The sequence below is a fragment of the Vipera berus genome, assembly GCF_964194415.1.
Source record: "Vipera berus genome assembly, chromosome: 4".
Taxonomy (NCBI): Eukaryota; Metazoa; Chordata; class Lepidosauria; order Squamata; family Viperidae; genus Vipera; species Vipera berus.
The window spans coordinates 120,332,386-120,350,840 of record NC_138206.1 but is presented as its reverse complement, the minus strand read 5'-3'; the positions used below and the strand labels follow the sequence as shown (position 1 = coordinate 120,350,840).

General features: G+C 46.1%; 1 protein-coding gene across 1 annotated transcript in view; it reads left to right on the top strand.

The window, feature by feature from the left end:
- ELF1 (E74 like ETS transcription factor 1) overlaps window positions 1–18,455 on the top strand; it is a 113,908-nt gene that overhangs the window by 62,425 nt on the left and 33,028 nt on the right. The window contains 1 exon segment of the mRNA XM_081328002.1: window positions 209–476. Coding sequence (XP_081184128.1) covers window positions 405–476 — 72 coding nt within the window. The 5' untranslated portion in view covers window positions 209–404.

Here is an 18,455-nt window from a genome sequence, read left to right as displayed (position 1 = left end):
AGAGAAATGGAACAAAAAGTCACACGCTTCATATTTGGTAAGATTCATCCCTTATTCTTGTCTGTTCTTAAGAAACGCCAACAAAAGTCCTATCAAAACCAAAGCAGGGCCTAATTCCTATCTGCATCGTTTCTATTTTTATTTGGTTCTTCCTACCGACTTAATCTTCTTTTTTCTTGTTGTTGTTGTTCTCTCTCTTTTTTTTTAGGGGTTTTTCAAGAAACTGTTAAAACGACACTTTGAAAGGAAGACCGACCGGATAAAAAATTTCTCCCTGGCCGGAGTAACTTCAACGCCCCCTGCCCCGATACAAACTCATCCCTAGAGATCATAAGTTCTGTTTTCTTAATGCTGAAGAAGCATTTTTATTCCATGCTGAATTGAGACTTTTGGAATGCTTTACTATGGCAGCCGTGGTGCAGCAAAATGACCTGATGTTTGAGTTTGCCAGCAATGTCATGGAGGATGAACAGCAGGTAAGGAATATATCTAAATGAAACTCACTATATTAGGTAAGCACTAATTTGCATTTATCAAGGAGAGAAGCAACCTGGAACTAAGGAGAAACTTCCTGACAGTTAGAACAATTCACCAATGGAACAACCTGCCTCCAGAAGCTGTGAATGCTCCAACACTGGAAGTTTTTAAGAAGAGACTGGACAGCCATTTGTTCGAAATGGTCTAGGGTTTCCTGCCTGAGCAGGGGGTTGGACTAGAGGACCTCCAAGGTCCCTTCCACCACCACCACCACCACCACCACCATCATTATTATTATTATAAAACTTTTACTCATAAAACATGAAACTCAGTCAACTGAACATTCAAATTGACTGGCACTAATGGTTGACACGGGTTGCTGCCAGCATCCCAGGTATCAACCAGGTATCTCCTTAAAATGTAAGATGTTCTGAGTAGCGCAGTTTTTTGCAGCTTTGCTGGAGTTATTGCAGGAAGCTGCAATTTCTCGATGTATTTTGCAAAGTTTTTGGACATAGTTCCCAGTGCCCCGATGACAATGGGTATCACTGTTACACTGTTTCATCCATAATCGTGCAGTTTTGATGGCCAGGTTGTGGTACTTTGTATTATTATTATTATTATTATTATTATTATTATTATTATTATTATTATTATTATTATTAATCGCACAGTCAGCCAGATGTTGAGACTGGATTTGGCATTTTTGTCTACCTATCGAGGCCTTACCAAGGACCTGGGATAGGCAGATGTGGATGTTTGATGGTATCACAGATATTGTCGCAGGATGGAAGCAGTTCCTAGTAAGGCCGCCTTTTGCAATTGACTGATGGCGAATTTGTCAGTGCCGATGATGGTGTTCAAGTGGTGCTCCAGTTGTTTTGGGACTGCACCCAGGGCACCTATTACTATTGGTACCACCCTTGCTTGCCTTTGCCACAGTCTATCTATGTCTACTTGTAGGTCTTTGTATTTTGTTATCTTCTCCAGTTCTTTCTCGTCTATTCTGCTGTCTCCAGGCACTGCCACGTCCACTATCCAGACTTTTTTGTCTTTCTTATCGACAATTGTTAAGTCCGGGGTGTTATGTGGCAGGTGCTTGTCTGTTTGAATTCTGAAGTCCCGGAGCAGTTTAATTTTATCATGTCCTATGACTTTCTCTATTTTATGGCCCCACCAGTTCTTGCTTGCAGGCAAATGATATTTCTTGCAGATCTTCCAATGCACCATTGTTGCTACTTTGTCATGCCGCTGCTTGTAGTCAGTCTGTGTGATCTTCTTGCAGCAGCTCACCAGGTGGTCCACTGTTTCTTCATCTTCTTTGCATAGGTGGCACTTACTGTCTGTTGCTGTCTTCTCGATTTTGACTTTGTATGCATTTGTCCTTAAGGCCAGGTCTTTCTTGTGCAGCCAGAATTAGTCCCTCGGTCTCTTTCTTCAACTTTCCTGCTCTTAGCCATTGCCAGCTCTTGTTATTATCTGCTTTCCCAGCTATTTTCTTAATGTACTGGCCATGTAGTGCTTTGTCTTCCCATGCCTCCTTTGGTCTTGTAGGCCAGTGTGTGTGTGTGTGTGTGTGTGTGTGTGTGTGTGTGTGTGTGTGTGTGTGTCTGTGGTCTGTGTGTGTGTGTGTAGCACACATGTGCGGGGGAACCTTTACCTTTACTATATATATATATATATATATATATATGTTAGTTAGTTAGTTAGTAAAAATAAAAACGAGGAACTCCGATATAAGAGAAAATTCTTCTTTATTGCTGAGCAAGGGCTGAAAGAAGAATTTTCTCTTATATTCAGGAGTTCCTCGTTTTTATTTTTACTAACTTCAAATGTCTACGCCTGGGATTCCAGTTTTTAAATTTATTAAATATATATTTGTGTCTGTGTGTATATGTGTGTGTGTGTGTGTGTGTGTGTGTATCTATATATATATATCATCTAGCTCTCTCTGTATATATATATACATGTGGCTTTGTGAGCCTTATAAAGATAGTCCCCAATTTTTGTATGATAGTAAAATATGATGAAGATGCTTATATCTAACTCTGTATACATTAACAGTACCAAAAATTGTAACTGTGTATTAAAGGGGGAAAATGGAAAAAATATGGGGAAGAAAGGAGGATCAGGAAAAAAATACTGGATTGTGTAGTATTGAACAGACTTACATTGAAGAATCTCTGAACCCAGAAGACATGTTGTTTCCTAAGCACTAAAGATTGTAATTCTTAAAAATTATATATATATACATATATACATATGTGTGTGTGTGTGTATATACACACACACACACACATACACACACACATACATATATAAATAGTCCTCTATTTATGACTAAATGGAGCCCAACATTTCTGTTGCTAAGTGAGATGGTTGTTAACTGAGTTCCGCCCCATTTTACAATCTTTCTCACCCCCGGTTGCTAAGTGAATCACTGCAGTTCTTAAGTGAGCAACACGGTCGTTAAGTGGATCCAGCTCCCCCCATTTGACTTTGCCTGTCAGAAGGTCACAAAAGGAGATCACGTGACCCCCCCCCCCCCCGGGACATTGCAACTGTCGTAAGTACGAGTCAGTTGCCAAGGGTCCGAATTTTGATCGGGTGAAACGTGGGGAGGCTGCAACCCATCATAAATACGAGCCAGTTTGCCAAGCGTCCGAATTTTGATTCCGTGACCGCCCAGAGATGGCTGCAACGGTCGTCAGTGTGAAAAACGGTCGTAAGTCAGCATTTTCCCGTGCCGTCGTAACTTTGGATGGTCCACCTAAAGCGTTGTGAGTTGAGGACCAGCTGCGCTTATTTTAAATCTGGGGGTCAGTTAAGCTGTGTGGGGATCGGCCTGAGAACCAACCGCCTGTGCTAAAAGGTAACCCTTCAATGATTTAATAGTTAGCAATATTACCATTAAATTATCTGTGTTCTGTGTTTGTCGTCCGCCCATTTTCCAAACAGCCTTTGTGTAGCCTTTGTGTAGCTCTTATCTTGTGTAGCCCACAAAAGTCCAGTGCGACCTTCGCTTCAGCACAACGCCGAAATAGGCGGGTTTCAGAAACGAAATTGGATGCTTTGAGCAGCCCCAGTGTCTTTTTTTTTCCTTCTTCCTTTTTTTTTATCTGTCTCGTGCACGCTTTCTGATCAGACAAAACAGGTTTCGGCTTATGGCGCATTTTCCAAAAAAAAATAATAATAATGACTTAAGACAGCATTTTGCATAGCAGAGAAAGATGGCTGTATATTTCTCCCCGCGGAGGCTGTTTACTTCTTTCCAGGTTGTTAGTTTATATTGCAGGGAACGTATTTCAGCTTGTTTTGCTGCTCCAGGATATAATTTCGGATGGGAAGTTACCCTGGGTTCCACTTAATGGAGATCAGCCATATAGGATTGCTAGAAAAAAATATGCAATTTTTTTTGGTAACGGGGGCTATTACATGATGCAGAGCTACCTGAAGCATACTAGGTTAGCAATTATTCGATATTGTCCCCCCTCCTCCCTATATAATAACAGTTTTCACTCCCGGCCCATGGATTTATGCTGTGGGGGCTCAGAATTCAAATTATAGGGAGAAACACGTGTGCACGTAAGCTGAAATGTAATAGTCAAAGGGGAATGGATGTGCGTTGTAGGGTAGCTTTCATAATTGGTACTTATTGCAAGCCGTTTATTTACAAGGCAGCCCTTGACTTACATTCATCAGTTTAATGGCCGTTCAAAGTTACAACGGCACTGAAGAAAAGTGACCTGTGACTGTTTTTCACACTTATGACCATTGCAGCATCCTCCTGGTTTATGTGATCAAAAAGAGAGAAGCAACCTAGAATTAAGGAGAAACTTCCTGACAGTGAGGACAGTTAGCCAGTGGAACAGCTTGCCACCAGAAATCATGGGCGCTCCATCACTGGAGATTTTTGAGAAGAGACTAGAGTCTAGACAGTCACCTGTCAGAGATGGTTTAGGTTCTCCTGCTTAAGCAGGGGGCTGGACTGGAAGACCTCCAAGGTCCCTTGCAGTTCTATTCTATTCTATTCTATTCTATTCTATTCTATTCTATTCTATTCTATTCTATTCTATTCTATTCTATTCTATTCTATTCTATTCTATTCTATTCTATTCTATTCTATTCTATTCTATTCTATTCTATTCTATTCTATTCCTGTATATTTTCTATTCTATTCTATTCCTGTATATTTTCTATTCTATTCTATTCTATTCTATTCTATTCTATTCTATTCTATTCTATTCTATTCTATTCTATTCTATTCTATTCTATTCTATTCTATTCTATTCTATTCTATTCTATTCTATTCTATTCTATTCTATTCTATTCTATTCTACATTCTCTTCCCTATTCTATTCTGTTCTGTTCTGTTCTGTTTTATTCTGCATTCTCTCTTCTCTTCTCTTCTCTTCTCTTCTCTTCTCTTCTCTTCTCTTCTCTTCTCTTCTCTTCTCTTCTCTTCTCTTCTCTTCTCTTCTCTTCTCTTCTCTTCTCCATTCTCTTCCCTATTCTATTCTGTTCTGTTCTATTCTATTTTATTCTGTATTCTCTTCCCTATTCTATTCTGTTCTGTTCTAGTCTGTTTTATTCTGCATATTCTATTCTATTCTATTCTATTCTATTCTATTCTATTCTATTCTATTCTATTCTATTCTATTCTATTCTATTCTATTCTATTCTATTCTATTCTATTCTATTCTATTCCATTCCATTCCATTCCATTCCATTCCATTCCATTCCATTCCATTCACACTTGGCAACTGGCATGTACTTAGGACAGTTGCAGCGTCCTGGGGGTGGTGTCACGTGATCCTCTTTGGCGACCTTCTGACAAGCAAAGTCCACGGGGGAAGCCAGATTCACTTAACAACCGTGTTACTAACTTAACAACCGCAGTGATTCACTTAATAAACTGTGCCACGAAAAGTTGTAAAATGGAGCCAAACTCACTTAGCAACCCAAATCTTGGGCTAATTCTGGTCGTAAGTATCTGTTCTTTTTTTCTCCCCCCCCCCCCCCCCCAGCGTTGCAAGTCTTCAGACTTTTCTTTAAAGGTTTTAGCTGGCCTTGCTCAAAGGTGCTTCCCGGTGAGAAGGCAGTAAATTCTTCCCTGCCAGATTGTTAGTGGGAGGTAAAGCTAAAAGCTTCTAATAAAAGTAGATTAAAGCAGACTCTCCTTTCACATTCCTTTCTTCCTCATTGGTCAAACAGCTATTAGGGCCAGGCTAAGATAAAGGTTCCGTTCTATTATCAAAATAAGCCGATTGCATTTTTTTTTCTTTCTCTCCCATGCTTTCATTTGAGTTTGTTCCTTTGGAAAAGGAGACTCCCGTAGTTTTCTTCTTTCTTATCTGCAAATAGGAGTTAGAAGGTCCCATTGACTCAGGCTGGGAATGGGTGGCCGTCAGCCCGTCCCTGTTTTCCAATCTGAGCTCCTTTACTGGGAGAATAAGAGAAACAACGTGCGTTCCTGATCTCCTTGGAGGAAAATAATAATAATAATAATACAATATTAACCTGAATAGTCCAAAGGAGTTTAAAACTTGCCTCCAGAAGTTGTGGATGCTCCAACACTGGAAAGTTTTGAAGAAGAGGCTGGACAGCCATTTTTGTCCAGAACGATAGAGGCTCTCCTGCCTGAGCAGGGGGTTGGACTAGATGGCCTCCAAGGTCCCTTTTCCAGCTCTGTCATTCTGTCCCCTTATTCGGGAGCTAAATCCCTTAGCCAGAGGTATATCTGAAGGCCCATTTCTGAAAGGACGTTTTACAAATGGCTCCGAACGATCAAAAACGGCCTAGAAAGGTAAAAAAGCATCATCTTATTATATCTTGGTTATTTACAGATCTTGTATTTAGCATAAAATAAGAGAGGGGGCAACAAATTATTTTAATTTATTTCAAATTTTTATTTTTAATTTACTGTACAGAGACCTTTAAGTTTTGTTGTTAGCCGCCCTGAGTCCCTCGGGAGATAGGGCGGGATATAAATCCAATAAATAAATAAATAAATAAATAAATAAATAAATAAATAAATAAATAATGATTTATTGCCTTGGCCTTTGCATGGGTGTTCCCTCTGAGGAGGTCGGCTCTCTTTAGATGCCCTGTGGCAGGGTTAGGCCACCTTGGCCCTTTTATGACTCGTGGACTTCAACTCCCAGAATTCTTCAGCCAGCATGGCTCAGCTTGGAAACCTCTCCCTTTCCCCTCAGCATGGCTGGCTCAGGAATTCTGGGAGTTGAAGTCCACGAGTCATAAAAGAGCCCAGGTTGCTTACTCCTGCCCTGTGGTGAAGGCCTTTTGCACCGAGCGAAAAATGTGAAGGCTCTTGATAATGTTGCCTCTACAAGCGGTCCTCAACTGACAACCACAACGGAATCCAAGATTTCCGTTGCTAAGCGAGACGGCTGTCAAGTGAGTTTTGCCCTCTTTTTAACGACCTTCCCGGCAAAGGGGTTGTTAAGCAAATCTCTGCAGCGGCGAAGTTGCTAACGCGGTCGTTAAGTGGATTTGGCTTACTCCCCTTGACTTAGCTTGTCAGAAGGGGATCGCGTGACCCCCCACCCCCACTCAGGACACTGCAACAGTTATAAGTGCTCTCCTTGCAGAGAGCTGGTCATTTGCCTCCTTGTAGAGAGTCATTATAGGGATGCAGTGGCTCAGTGGGTTAGGACGCTGAGCTTGTCGATCAGAAGGTCGGCAGTTTGGCGGGTCGAATCCCGAGTTCTGCATAACAGAGTGAGCACCTGTTCCTCGTCCCAGCTTCTGCCAACCTAGCAGTTCGAAAGCACGTAAAAATGCAAGTAGAAAAATAGGGACCGCTACGGTGGGAAGGTAGCAGCGTTCCGTGCGCCTTTGGCGTCTAGTCATGCTGGCCACATGACCACGGAGACATCCTCGGACAAGCGCTGGCTCTTCGGCTTTGAAACGGAGATGAGCACCGGCCCCTGGAGTCAGAAACGAGTAGCACATGTGTGCAGGGGAACCTTTACCTTTACCTTAGAGTGTCATTGAGGCCACTTGGGAGTTTATCTCTGTCCTTAGTATCACCTGAGGAGTGAAGACAAACCCTGAGGACACAGGTACACCTCCAAGTGGCCTCAACGACCCTCTAAAAGGAGGCAAATGACCAGCTGTCTTGAAGGAGTATAAATCCTCCTGTTCCCCCACCATCCAGTCAGAGCTGAAGAAGCCTCTGGGATGGGAAGCGAAACATCTTCAAAGAAAAACAAAAGGTGGTCCAGTTGCCTCCTGAAAAAGCACCTTTGGGACATGACAAGAACTTCATTATGGTGATTACCTTTACAGCTGTACTAATGAGGTAGGCCAGTTCTGTTATATTCGAGAAAGAACATTTTGCATCAAGCCATCTTGGCGATTAATTGCCATTGTAGATATTTAACTAGTGTTTTTCCAGTTCCATTTTCTTATTCTGGCTCAGTTCGTTTTTTGGAGAGCTACTACTACTACTACTACTACTACTACTACTACTACTAATAATAATAATAAATAATAATAATAATAATAATAATAATAATAATAATAATAATAATAATAATAATAATAATAATAATAATAATAATAATAATAATAATAATAATAATTTAATTTCTATACCGCCCTTCTCCCTAAGGACTCAGGGCGGTGTACAGGGCAATATAATAAAATATAACATATAAAAGTTAAAAAAGATATTAAATATTACAGCCCAATTCAATACGTTAATACAATAACATTAAAATACCCCTAAACCCATCAGACCAGTGATGAATGTTTTAAGTACCTGGCATTCTCTGACATTAAACTGATGTTTTCTTCATTCCTTTTTTGTAAACTAGTTTAGAATGGAAATGGGAATGGGAATAAGAACAGAACAGAACAGAATAGAATAGCAGAGTTGGAAGGGACCATGGAGGTCTTCTAGTCCAACCCCCTGCCCAGGCAGGAAACCCTATACCATTTCAGACAAATGGCTGTCCAGTCTCTTCTTCAAAACTTCCAGTGTTGGATCATTCACCACTTCTGGAGGCAAGGAGTTCCACCGATTAATTGTTCTCACCGTCAGGAAATTTCTCCTTGGTTCCAGGTTGCTTCTCTGCTTGATTATTTTCCATCTGTTGCTTCTTGTCCTGCCTTCAGGGGCTTTGGAGAATAGGTTGAAACCCCCCCCTCCTCTTTGGGGCAACCCCTCAAATATTAAAACACTGCTATCATGTCCCCCCCTCGCGCTTCTCTTCCTTAAACTGGACATACCCAATTCCAGCAACCGTTCCTTATATGTTTTAGCCTCCAGTCCCCTAAGGATGTTTGTTGTTCTTCTCTGCACAATTCTGTGTCAAATATTCCTGTTTTTCAACCATCCTTTAAAAGAGTGATGTGTTGACTGTTGTGAGCTGCCTAGACCCAGCTTATGAGGCATCCCATGAGATAAAACCAAATAAGTCCTGTAAATAAAATTAACAGAACATAACAACACAACTAGCTTAGCCCTGGAATTTCTTTCCAAGTGGTTAAGCAGCCTTGCGAGTTAGAGGATGGATAAGGATAAGGATAAACTGCTACAGCTCAATTTTTGCAATGTTTATAAGAAATATAGACAAGGGAAAGTGAGTGAATGAATATGCTCATTTTTTTAAAAAAAAAGGACCAATGGATAGAGTGAAATAAGTGGAATTTAAAAGTTTCAAAAGAGTTGTATATGGAATAGGTATAATGACTTATATTCCATGTTCAGTTTTAAAACTTTCAGCTCTTTTGAAACTTTTTAAAGCATAGCTTGAGTGTTTTCATTGCTAAGTAAGACAAGAGTCCAAAATAGATAAACTCAGAATTGTTCAAATGAAAATATTCCGAGCATGGCTTTTGCTTGGAAAATTGTTTACAACAATTCTGGATAAATGAACTGAGCTACCCGCCGGTTTCAAAATCTTGGAAGCATATGCATGTCAGATTTGTGCATATACAGAAGTCGTGAAAATGGTCACCTGCAACCTTATGGCCATAATTAATTTACGCTCAAAATATAATTAATATTTGACACAGTCGTGAGAAAGTTGCCCAGTTTTAGCTGTGATTGGTTTAGTCCTACGGATTTTCCTTCTGCAGCTTTGGAATTTCTATCTTTGCTTGAGTTGAATCTCGGCCCACATTGCTACTAATTTAATCATTTTACGAGCTCAATTTAGATATTGTTTAGAGAACTCTACAAATATTTTGGATGTGCTTTGTGTGGTCTGCTTGCTTTTGAGGAGGAATATTATCTAAACAAAGGTGGTGTGTTGTTTTTTTTAAAGTCCCATGAAAATTTGGGATCGTCGTCAAAGAATTTATTTGCCTCAAATCCACTTTCTTTTGAAATAACAGAGCGATTTGCTTTGGCGTGCCAGCTGAAATTATTCCAGAATATTTTTCTGGAATGACACATGGCGTTTGATGTACGCTTGCAATCACACTCTACTGTGTGTATAGTCTGTAAAAGAATCTAGGTTGGTAAAAAGAGTGACATGATAGCAGGCTCCCAATTTCTCAGGGGCTGCCCCAAAGAAGAGGGAGTCAAGCTATTCTCCAAAGCACCTGAAAGCAGGACAAGAAGCAACGGATGGAAACTAATCAAGGAGAGAAGCAACCTAGAACTAAGGAGAAACTTCCTGACAGTTAGAACAATTAACCAGAGGAACTCCTTGCCTCCAGAAATTGTGAATGCTCCAACACTGGAAGTTTTTAAGAAGAGACTGGACCGCCATTTGTCTGAAATGATATAGAATTTCCTGCCTGAGCAGGGGGTTGGACTAGATGACCTCCAAGGTCTATTGTTGTTGTTGTTGTTGTTGTTGTTATTGTTATTGTTATTATTGTTATTATTATTATTATTATTATTGTTATTGTTATTATTATTATTGTTGTTGTTGTTGTTGTTGTTGTTATTATTATTATTATTATTATTATTATTATTATTATTATTATTATTATTATTATTATTATTATTAGATAGGGCTTCGGGCATCATTTCCTCCTTAAGGACGTTTTACTGTCTCTGTAATTTCAGGTCCTACTTAAGACTCTGAGCGATTTCAGAGTTAATGAGCTCCGTTGCAGGCGAGTCCTCAACTAACAACACTTCATCTAGTGACCGTGCGAAGTTACCATGCTCACTAAATGAACAAAAAAATAAAATAAAAGTGGAACTTGTGACCATTTTTCAGGATCTCCTGGAAGTTGTGTGATTTACATTGGGACGCTTGGCAACCGACTCACATTTGTGATGGTTGTGGTGTCTCCCGGGGTGTGTGTGTGTGTGTCACGCGATCCCCTTTTGTGACCTTCTGAGCAGCCAAGTCGGGGGTGGGGGGCAGCCAGATTCACTTCATGACCGGGTTACTAATTTAACAGCTGGGGTGATTCACAGTTGTGGGAAGAAAGGACGTAAAATATGAGAAAGTTCACTTAACAGAAAGTTGTGGTCATAAGGCGAGGACTAGCTTTCCTTTAGAGGCTCTGTGGTGTGTACTGTCTGTAAGGGAGAGCTTTGGTTGGTGAGAACATAGGATGACATTATCTTCTGGCATCTTGTGGCATCTTTTTTTTTTTTGCCGGCTCCAAAGATGGCGGACGTGCTGGGGAGAGCTCCGTAGCCCCCAGTGGTAAGGCGTCCCCCCAGGAGCCCCCCAGGGATGTCATCTGACCCCTGGGGTGGGGTCAGAAGTTTGGGCAGATGAGCTGGGCAATTGTGCCGCCCGCTGCCTCCCGAATCAGCTGTAGGGGCGCCGGGACATCTCCGCCCCGCCGCCTGGGCCGTTGGCGGCCGTTGTAAATGGGGCCAACGCCTCCGCCCTGCCTCAACCGCTTGATCTACTGCCGGGCGAGGGCGGCGTCTCCGCAGATCAGCTGTGCGGCGGAGGCGCCGACAACGAGGACAACATCGGCGGCGACAGCTCTCCAGCCCCCAGTCGGATCATCTCTCCCAGGAGCCTAACAGCGATGGTGGCAGTGGCGGCGAGGTGTCTCCGGCCCGCCCCCTAAGCCACTACAGCCATTGCAGCCATCCGAGAGGGGCCGGCAGCTCTGCTCTGCCCCGGCCCCCTGATCGACTCCGGGCAACGGCGGCGTCTCCGAGCGATCAACGGAGGCGCCGCGGACCAGCTGGGTGGCGGAGGCAGCGGCATCGGCAACAACGGCGACGGTGAGAGCTTCGCGGGGCCCTAGTCGGACGTTTCCCCACGGGCCTGAACACCAGCGGAGGCAGTGGCGGTGTGGCGCCTCCGACCCGCTCCTGAGCCGCTGCAGCTGCTGCAGTCATCTGGAGTGAGGCCGGCGTCTCCGCCCTTCCTCGGCTCCCTGATATGCCCCCGGGCAACGGCGGCGTCTCCGAAGATCAAGAAAGGCGCCGCGGATCAGCTGGATCAGCTGGGTGGCGGAAGTGGCAGCCGTTGCAGCTACCCTGAGCAGGACCGGAGTCGCTGCTCTGCCTCGGCCTCCTGGCCTGCTCCTAAATAGCGGCGGCGTCTCCATGGGATCAAGGAGACGTCGCAGACCGGCTATGCGGGCCCGATCGACCACCTCCGAGGGGCCTTTGACAGCGGCGCTAGCAGCAACGGCCTGGCGTCTCCGGCCCACCCCCTGAACCGCTGCAGCCGTCTTGAGTGAGGGCCAGCGCCTCGTCCTTCCTCGACCACCTTGACCTAGCCCTAGGCGGCGGCACTTCCGATCTACACCAAGCAGACGCCGCGGACCAGCGGATCAGGGGAGCAGCTATGCAATGGAGCAGCAGCGAAAGCGTCATCAGCGAAAGCTTCTCCAGACCCCGGTCGACCACCTTTGCCAAGAACCCTCGACGGCAGCACTACTAGACGCGGCGTGGCGTCTCCGGCCCGCACCCTGGGTGCCGACGATGTCTCCATGCCGATCTTCAACCAAAAGATGCCACGATGCAGCTGATCAGTGGAGACAGCGGCGACTGGACCACCGAGGCCATCATCATCTTGCCTCTACCAACTCTCAACCCCCCTGCCCACCCTCGCCCCACAGGACATGATGGGCCTGGGTGCAAGCCACGGTGGCAGAGTGGCTTGACCTTACACCTGCAGCCCCATAGAGGTGAGAGCTCTATGGGGTATGCTTCACCCAGAGTGGGTCCTGGACCACCCCCGGAAACAGAGTCACAACCCATCGTGAGAGGATGGGGAGTGGCCTGCTTCTGGGGTTCACCCAGCCAAGTGGCAGTGGCTGGGTGACGGTCCAGATACCCACCTACCCAACTCGACCCTCCTTCCAATTCTCCACCCAGGGGACCGCCTTCCCCCCAAAAAAAACCCTGTGACTCTATGCTTCTCCAATATTCGAGCACAGACCTACACGCCCTCAGGAGTTCCCCCCTCTCCTGGGTGCGTCCCGCCTACAATACATTGAATCTCGATGACGGGCCCACCCATTGGGCCTCTGAGAGATGGCCAGGCAGGGTCAGAGGCCTCCAGCACAAGTCCAACAAGAGGCCCCTGGTTAAGTTCCTAGCTAAGTTCTTTGTCGGGTTAGGGAGGGGGGCGGGAAAAGACTATGGTTCGGCGAAGGGGGGCCTTCCAACTACCATAGCGCAGGCCAGGCCTACGACCGTTCACGAAGGTGAAGAACGAGGACCAGTCGCCGACAAAGCCCAGTGGCGAGCTGACGAACAGCCAATTCCCAGGATGGTGGGGAACGGCAGAAGGTGCACAAGCAGAGGGCCGTATCGTCACCGGGAGAGTCATCTCCGCTCTGTACAAGCGGTGAGACGCTCCGACCCTCTGTACTTCCCCCGAGGACCCGGGAGCGAAGGTGTGCAGCCTCCTATGCTCAGGCTGGTCTACCTAAATGCCAGGTCCGTAGCTAACAAGGCTCACCTTGTTCGTGACCTAGTGGAGAGTGAGCATGCGGACCTGGCTTGCATCACGGAAACCTGGCTGGGCCCAGAGGGTGGTGTCCCTCTGGTTGACCTCTGCCCGCCAGGTTTCCAGGTGCTGCACCAGCCTCGGGCCCATGGGAGGGGCGGAGGAGTGGCAGTAATCATCAGGGAGACCCTTAGCCCGCGAGAGACCACCGTCCCTCAGATAGCCGGGTGTGAGTCTCTCCTTCTGAGATACGGCCCAGGGGCGCAGTTGGGCCTGCTGCTGGCGTACCTACCACCTAATCGTGCAGCGGCAGCCCTGCCCAAGCTACTCGATGTCCTCTCAGGGTTGGTGGTTGAATTCCCAAAACTCATGGTCTTGGGCGACTTTAACCTACCGTCCCTGGGAGGATCGTCCGAACTAGCTCAGGAGTTCATGGCTTCCATGGCGGCCATGGACCTGTTGCAAATAATTTCTGGACCGACTCATGAGGGAGGCCACACCCCCGACTTGGTGTTCTTGTCTGGACGGTGGCGTGATGATATCGGTGGGGGCGCCACGACCGTTACGCCCCTGTCATGGACCGATCATCACCTCCTACGGCTAGACTTCCCCTTTGCCACCCCCCGCCGTGGGTGCACGGTGCCAACCAGATGGTACCGCCCTAGGCGCCTAATGGACCCTGATAGGTTCCAGGTAGCGCTTGGGAACCCACATGCACTCCCTGCTCACAGCTCGGCGGACGCCTTAGTGGAAGCCTGGGAAAGGGCAGCCACGGAGGCTCTGGACCGAGTTGTACCCCTGCGGCCCCTGACCCGGCGCAGATCCCAGCGAGCCCCATGGTTCACCGCGAAGCTCCGGGAGATGAAGCGTCGGAGACGGGGCCTAGAGAGCCGTTGGAGATCCAGTCGATCCGAATCCGACCGATTGCGACTAAGAATCCTCACCAGGTCTTATCTCGCAGCGATAAGGGTGGCGAAATCCAACTACTTTTCCACCCTCATCGCGTCCGCAGATAATCGCCCGGCTGCCTTGTTCAGAGTGACTCGCTCCCTACTGAACCAAGAGGTGAGGGAGGAACCCTTACAGGGTTGAGCCGAGGAATTCGGTCAATATCTGTTGGATAAAATCGCTCGGATTCGAACCAGCCTGGACTCCAACTGGGCAGAGTTGGAGGAACAGGACATGGACAGTCTTGTCGACGTCATCTGGGAGGAATTTGATCCTGTGACTCCGAAGGAAGTGGACAGGATTATGAGGAGGTTGAGCTCCTCCACATGCTTACTGGACCCATGCCCTTCCTGGCTGGCTTATGCAGCTCGAGAGGGGACACGAGGCTGGTTTCTGGCGGTCATCTCTGCTTCTCTGAGTGAGGGTCACTTCCCCACCGCCTTGAAGGAGGCGGTGGTGAGACCTCTCCTCAAGAAGCCCACCTTGGACCCAACCTCATTGAATAACTTTCGTCCAGTCTCCAACCTTCGCTTCCTTGCGAAGGTTGTTGAGAGCGTGGTGGCGCATCAACTTCCTCAGGTCCTGGATGAAGCGGTTTATCTAGACCCGTGCCAATCGGGCTTCAGGCCGGGCTACAGCACGGAGATGGCATTGGTCGCTCTGATGAATGATCTCTGGAGAGCCCGGGACAGGGGCCATTCCTCTGTCCTAGTCTTATTAGACCTTTCGGCGGCTTTCGATACCATCGACCATGGTATCTTGCTGCGGCGCCTCAGGGGACTGGGAGTGGGAGGCACGGTTCTGCGTTGGTTCTCCTCCTTTCTCCAGGGTCGCTCGCAGTCGGTGCTGGCAGGGGGACAGAGGTCGACCCCGAGGCCTCTCGTTTGCGGAGTCCCTCAGGGGTCGGTCCTCTCGCCTCTCCTGTTCAACATCTACATGAAACCGCTGGGTGAGATCATTCGTGGTTTTGGAGTAGGGTACCATCAGTATGCTGATGACACCCAGCTTTTCATCTCAACTCCAAACAGCATCAGTGATGCCCTCGACGTGATGTCCCGCTGCCTGAAAGCGGTCCGGGAATGGATGGGGAGGAACAGGCTTCAACTCAACCCGGACAAGACTGAATGGCTGTACGTACCGGCAAGCCAGGATACTCAGATCATTCCATCCCTTAACATCGGGGATGAGTTATTACCCCCTGTTGATAGGGCCCGCAACCTGGGTGTCCTCCTAGACTCGCAGCTATCCCTGGAAGATCACATAGGAGCTGTGACCAAGGGGGCCTTCTCCCGGGTTCGACTAGTGCGCCAATTACGACCTTATCTGGACCTGGATGCCTTACGTACAGTCACCCATGCACTTGTGACCTCTCGCCTAGACTACTGTAACGCTCTCTACATGGGGCTGCCCTTGAGAGCCACTCGGAAGCTTCAACTGGTGCAAAGTGCAGCTGCACGGACACTTTTGGGGGCCTCCTGATACTCCCACATTACACCTCTCCTCCGTGAGCTGCACTGGCTTCCGGTTGCCTTCTGAGTGAAATTCAAGGTGCTAACGATGACATACAAAACCCTGCATGGCATGGGTCCGGACTACCTACGGGAGCACCTTCTGCCAACGTCAACACCCCTCCGTCCTGTGCGCTCCCACAGAGAGGGCCTCCTCAGGGTGCCACCGCTCAAGGAATGTCGGCTGGTGGCCCCCAGGGGGAGGGCATTCTCAGTGGGTGCGCCAGCCCTCTGGAACTGCTTGCCTACCGAAATCCAGATGGCCCCCGACCTCCGCACCTTCCGGCGCGATTTAAAAACTTACCTGTTCCAGCAGTCCGGCCTGGCCTGATAGCTCTTGGGGTCTCAGTTGTTTTTACTATTGTTTTTCACTATTGTTCAATCTGTATACCTACCTTACTCTGTACACCGCCCCGAGTCCCTCGGGAGAAGGGCGGTATATAAGAACAAATAAATAAATAAATAAATGAATAAATCTTCTTCTTCTAAAGGAAGTTAAACTGTGAAGTGGTACAGGGTTTCCCTGCCTGAGCAGGGGGTTGGACTAGAAGACCTCTAAAGTCCCTTCCAACTCTGTTATTCTGTTCTGTTCTATTCTATTCTATTCCTTCCTATTTCTATTTCTATTCTAATCCCTTTCCCTTTCCCATTCCCATTCCCATTCCCATTATCCTATCCTATCCTATCCTATCCTATCCTATCCTATCCTATCCTATCCTATCCTATCCTATCCTATATTCTATTCTATTCTATTCTATTCTATTCTATTCTATTCTATTCTATTCTATTCTATTCTATTCTATTCTATTCTATTCTATTCTATTCTATTCTATTCTATTCTATATTCTGTCCTGTCCTGTCCTGTCCTGTGCTACGCTACGCTACGCTACACTACACTACACTACACTACACTACACTATATACTATACTATACTATACTATACTATACTATACTATACTATACTATACTATACTATACTATACTATACTATACTATACTATACTATACTAGACTATATACTATACTATACTATCCTTTCTCTACTCTGTTCTGTTCTGTCTCTATCTTTATGTAATTTTAGGTTCTGCTTGGACTTCCAATGATTTTTAATTTAATTAGCTCCATTACTTATGGCTTTGAGGTATTCCCTACTCAGTGGAGTTACTGTATTTTTGAACTACGCGTCACTTAGGGGACTAGTTTGTACTAGAAGTTGATTCCTGCCTTCTTTGAGTTCGGATCTCATGTCTCTAACTTGGGAGAAGACACAAGCTTGCTAATTATTTCTGGGTGGTGTTCTATCCAGCCATTAACCGAAATTCAACCCTGTGTGTCTTCTTAAGAGCAGGTATAGTTTCCCGAGGGTTAAGAACTCCTAGGACTTTATTTCTATATGTAAGCCCAATGAAGTTTCTTAGTGGTTTCTAAAAAAAAAGAAAAATACTTCAAATCAGGATGCTTCTAATTCAGAAAACAAATATCTTATTGTGTGCCTCTGTTGTTTGCATCATATATTAGCCTCGATATTGGCACATAATTCAGCAACAGATTAAAGTATGAGAAGATCCAGTACAGACTGAACTGTGGCTCAGATGTGTCTGAATGTGTGTACAGACACAGAGGGGGGGAGAGAGGGAGAGAGAGAAAGAGAGAGGGAGAGAGAGGGAGAGAGAAAGAAAGAGGGGGAGAGGGAGGGGGGAGAGAGAAAAGGAGAGGGAGAGAGAGAAAGGGAGAGAGAGAGAAAGAAAGGAAGAAAGGGTGAGATGGAGGAGAGGGAGAGAAAGGGGGAGAGGGAGGGAGAGAGAGGGAGAGAGAGAAAGAGGGAGAGGGAGACAGAGAAAGGGAGAGGGGGAGAGAGGGAGGGAGAGGAGGAGAGGGAGGGGGAGAGAGAGAAACAAAGTGGGAGAGGGAGGGAGAGGGAGAGAGAAAGGGGGAGAGGGAGGGACAGAAAGAGGGAGAGGGAGAGAGAAAGGGAGGGAGAGAGAGGGGGAAGGAGAGAGGAGGAGAGGGAGGGAGAGGAAGAGAAAGAAAGGAAGAAAGAGTGGGAGACTGGGAGAGGGAGAAAGAAAGGGGGAGAGGGAGAGAGGGGGAGAGAGAGGAGAGGAGAAAGAGGGAGAGGAGAGAGAGAGAGAGAGAGAGAGAGAGAGAGAGAGAGAGAGAGAGAGAGAGAGAGAGAGAATGAATGTCATGGAGTTTGTACATGTTAGCAAAAATAGGAAACTTAGTTTGCTGATCTGCAATAAAGATCCGTCTGGGAAATTGTATTTTTTTTAAAACACCCAGCTACTCCCAGCGGGACTTTCTTCTGAGTAACTTTAGTAGGAAAACTACTCCTTGACTTTTGTAAGACAATTAACCTCTCACAGTAGCTGTGACCATTGCAGTGGCCAGGGGCTGTTGGGGGACGATGGACCGGCTGCCTAATCAATGGAAAATATCAATTTTTGTAAAAAAAAAAAAAAAAAAGAGTCGTCGTCTCCACGGGAAAGAGCTTGGAAACTACAATTGCAGAATCAGACTCTTAAAAACTTCCTTTATATGCTCTGCGTGACTTCCCTTTTAAGATGAGCGTTGCAGAAAAAACCAAAAACCAAAAAAAGGAAGTTAAGTAAAATAATCGCCTCTTCGTACACTAAACATTACAAATAACAAGCAGAA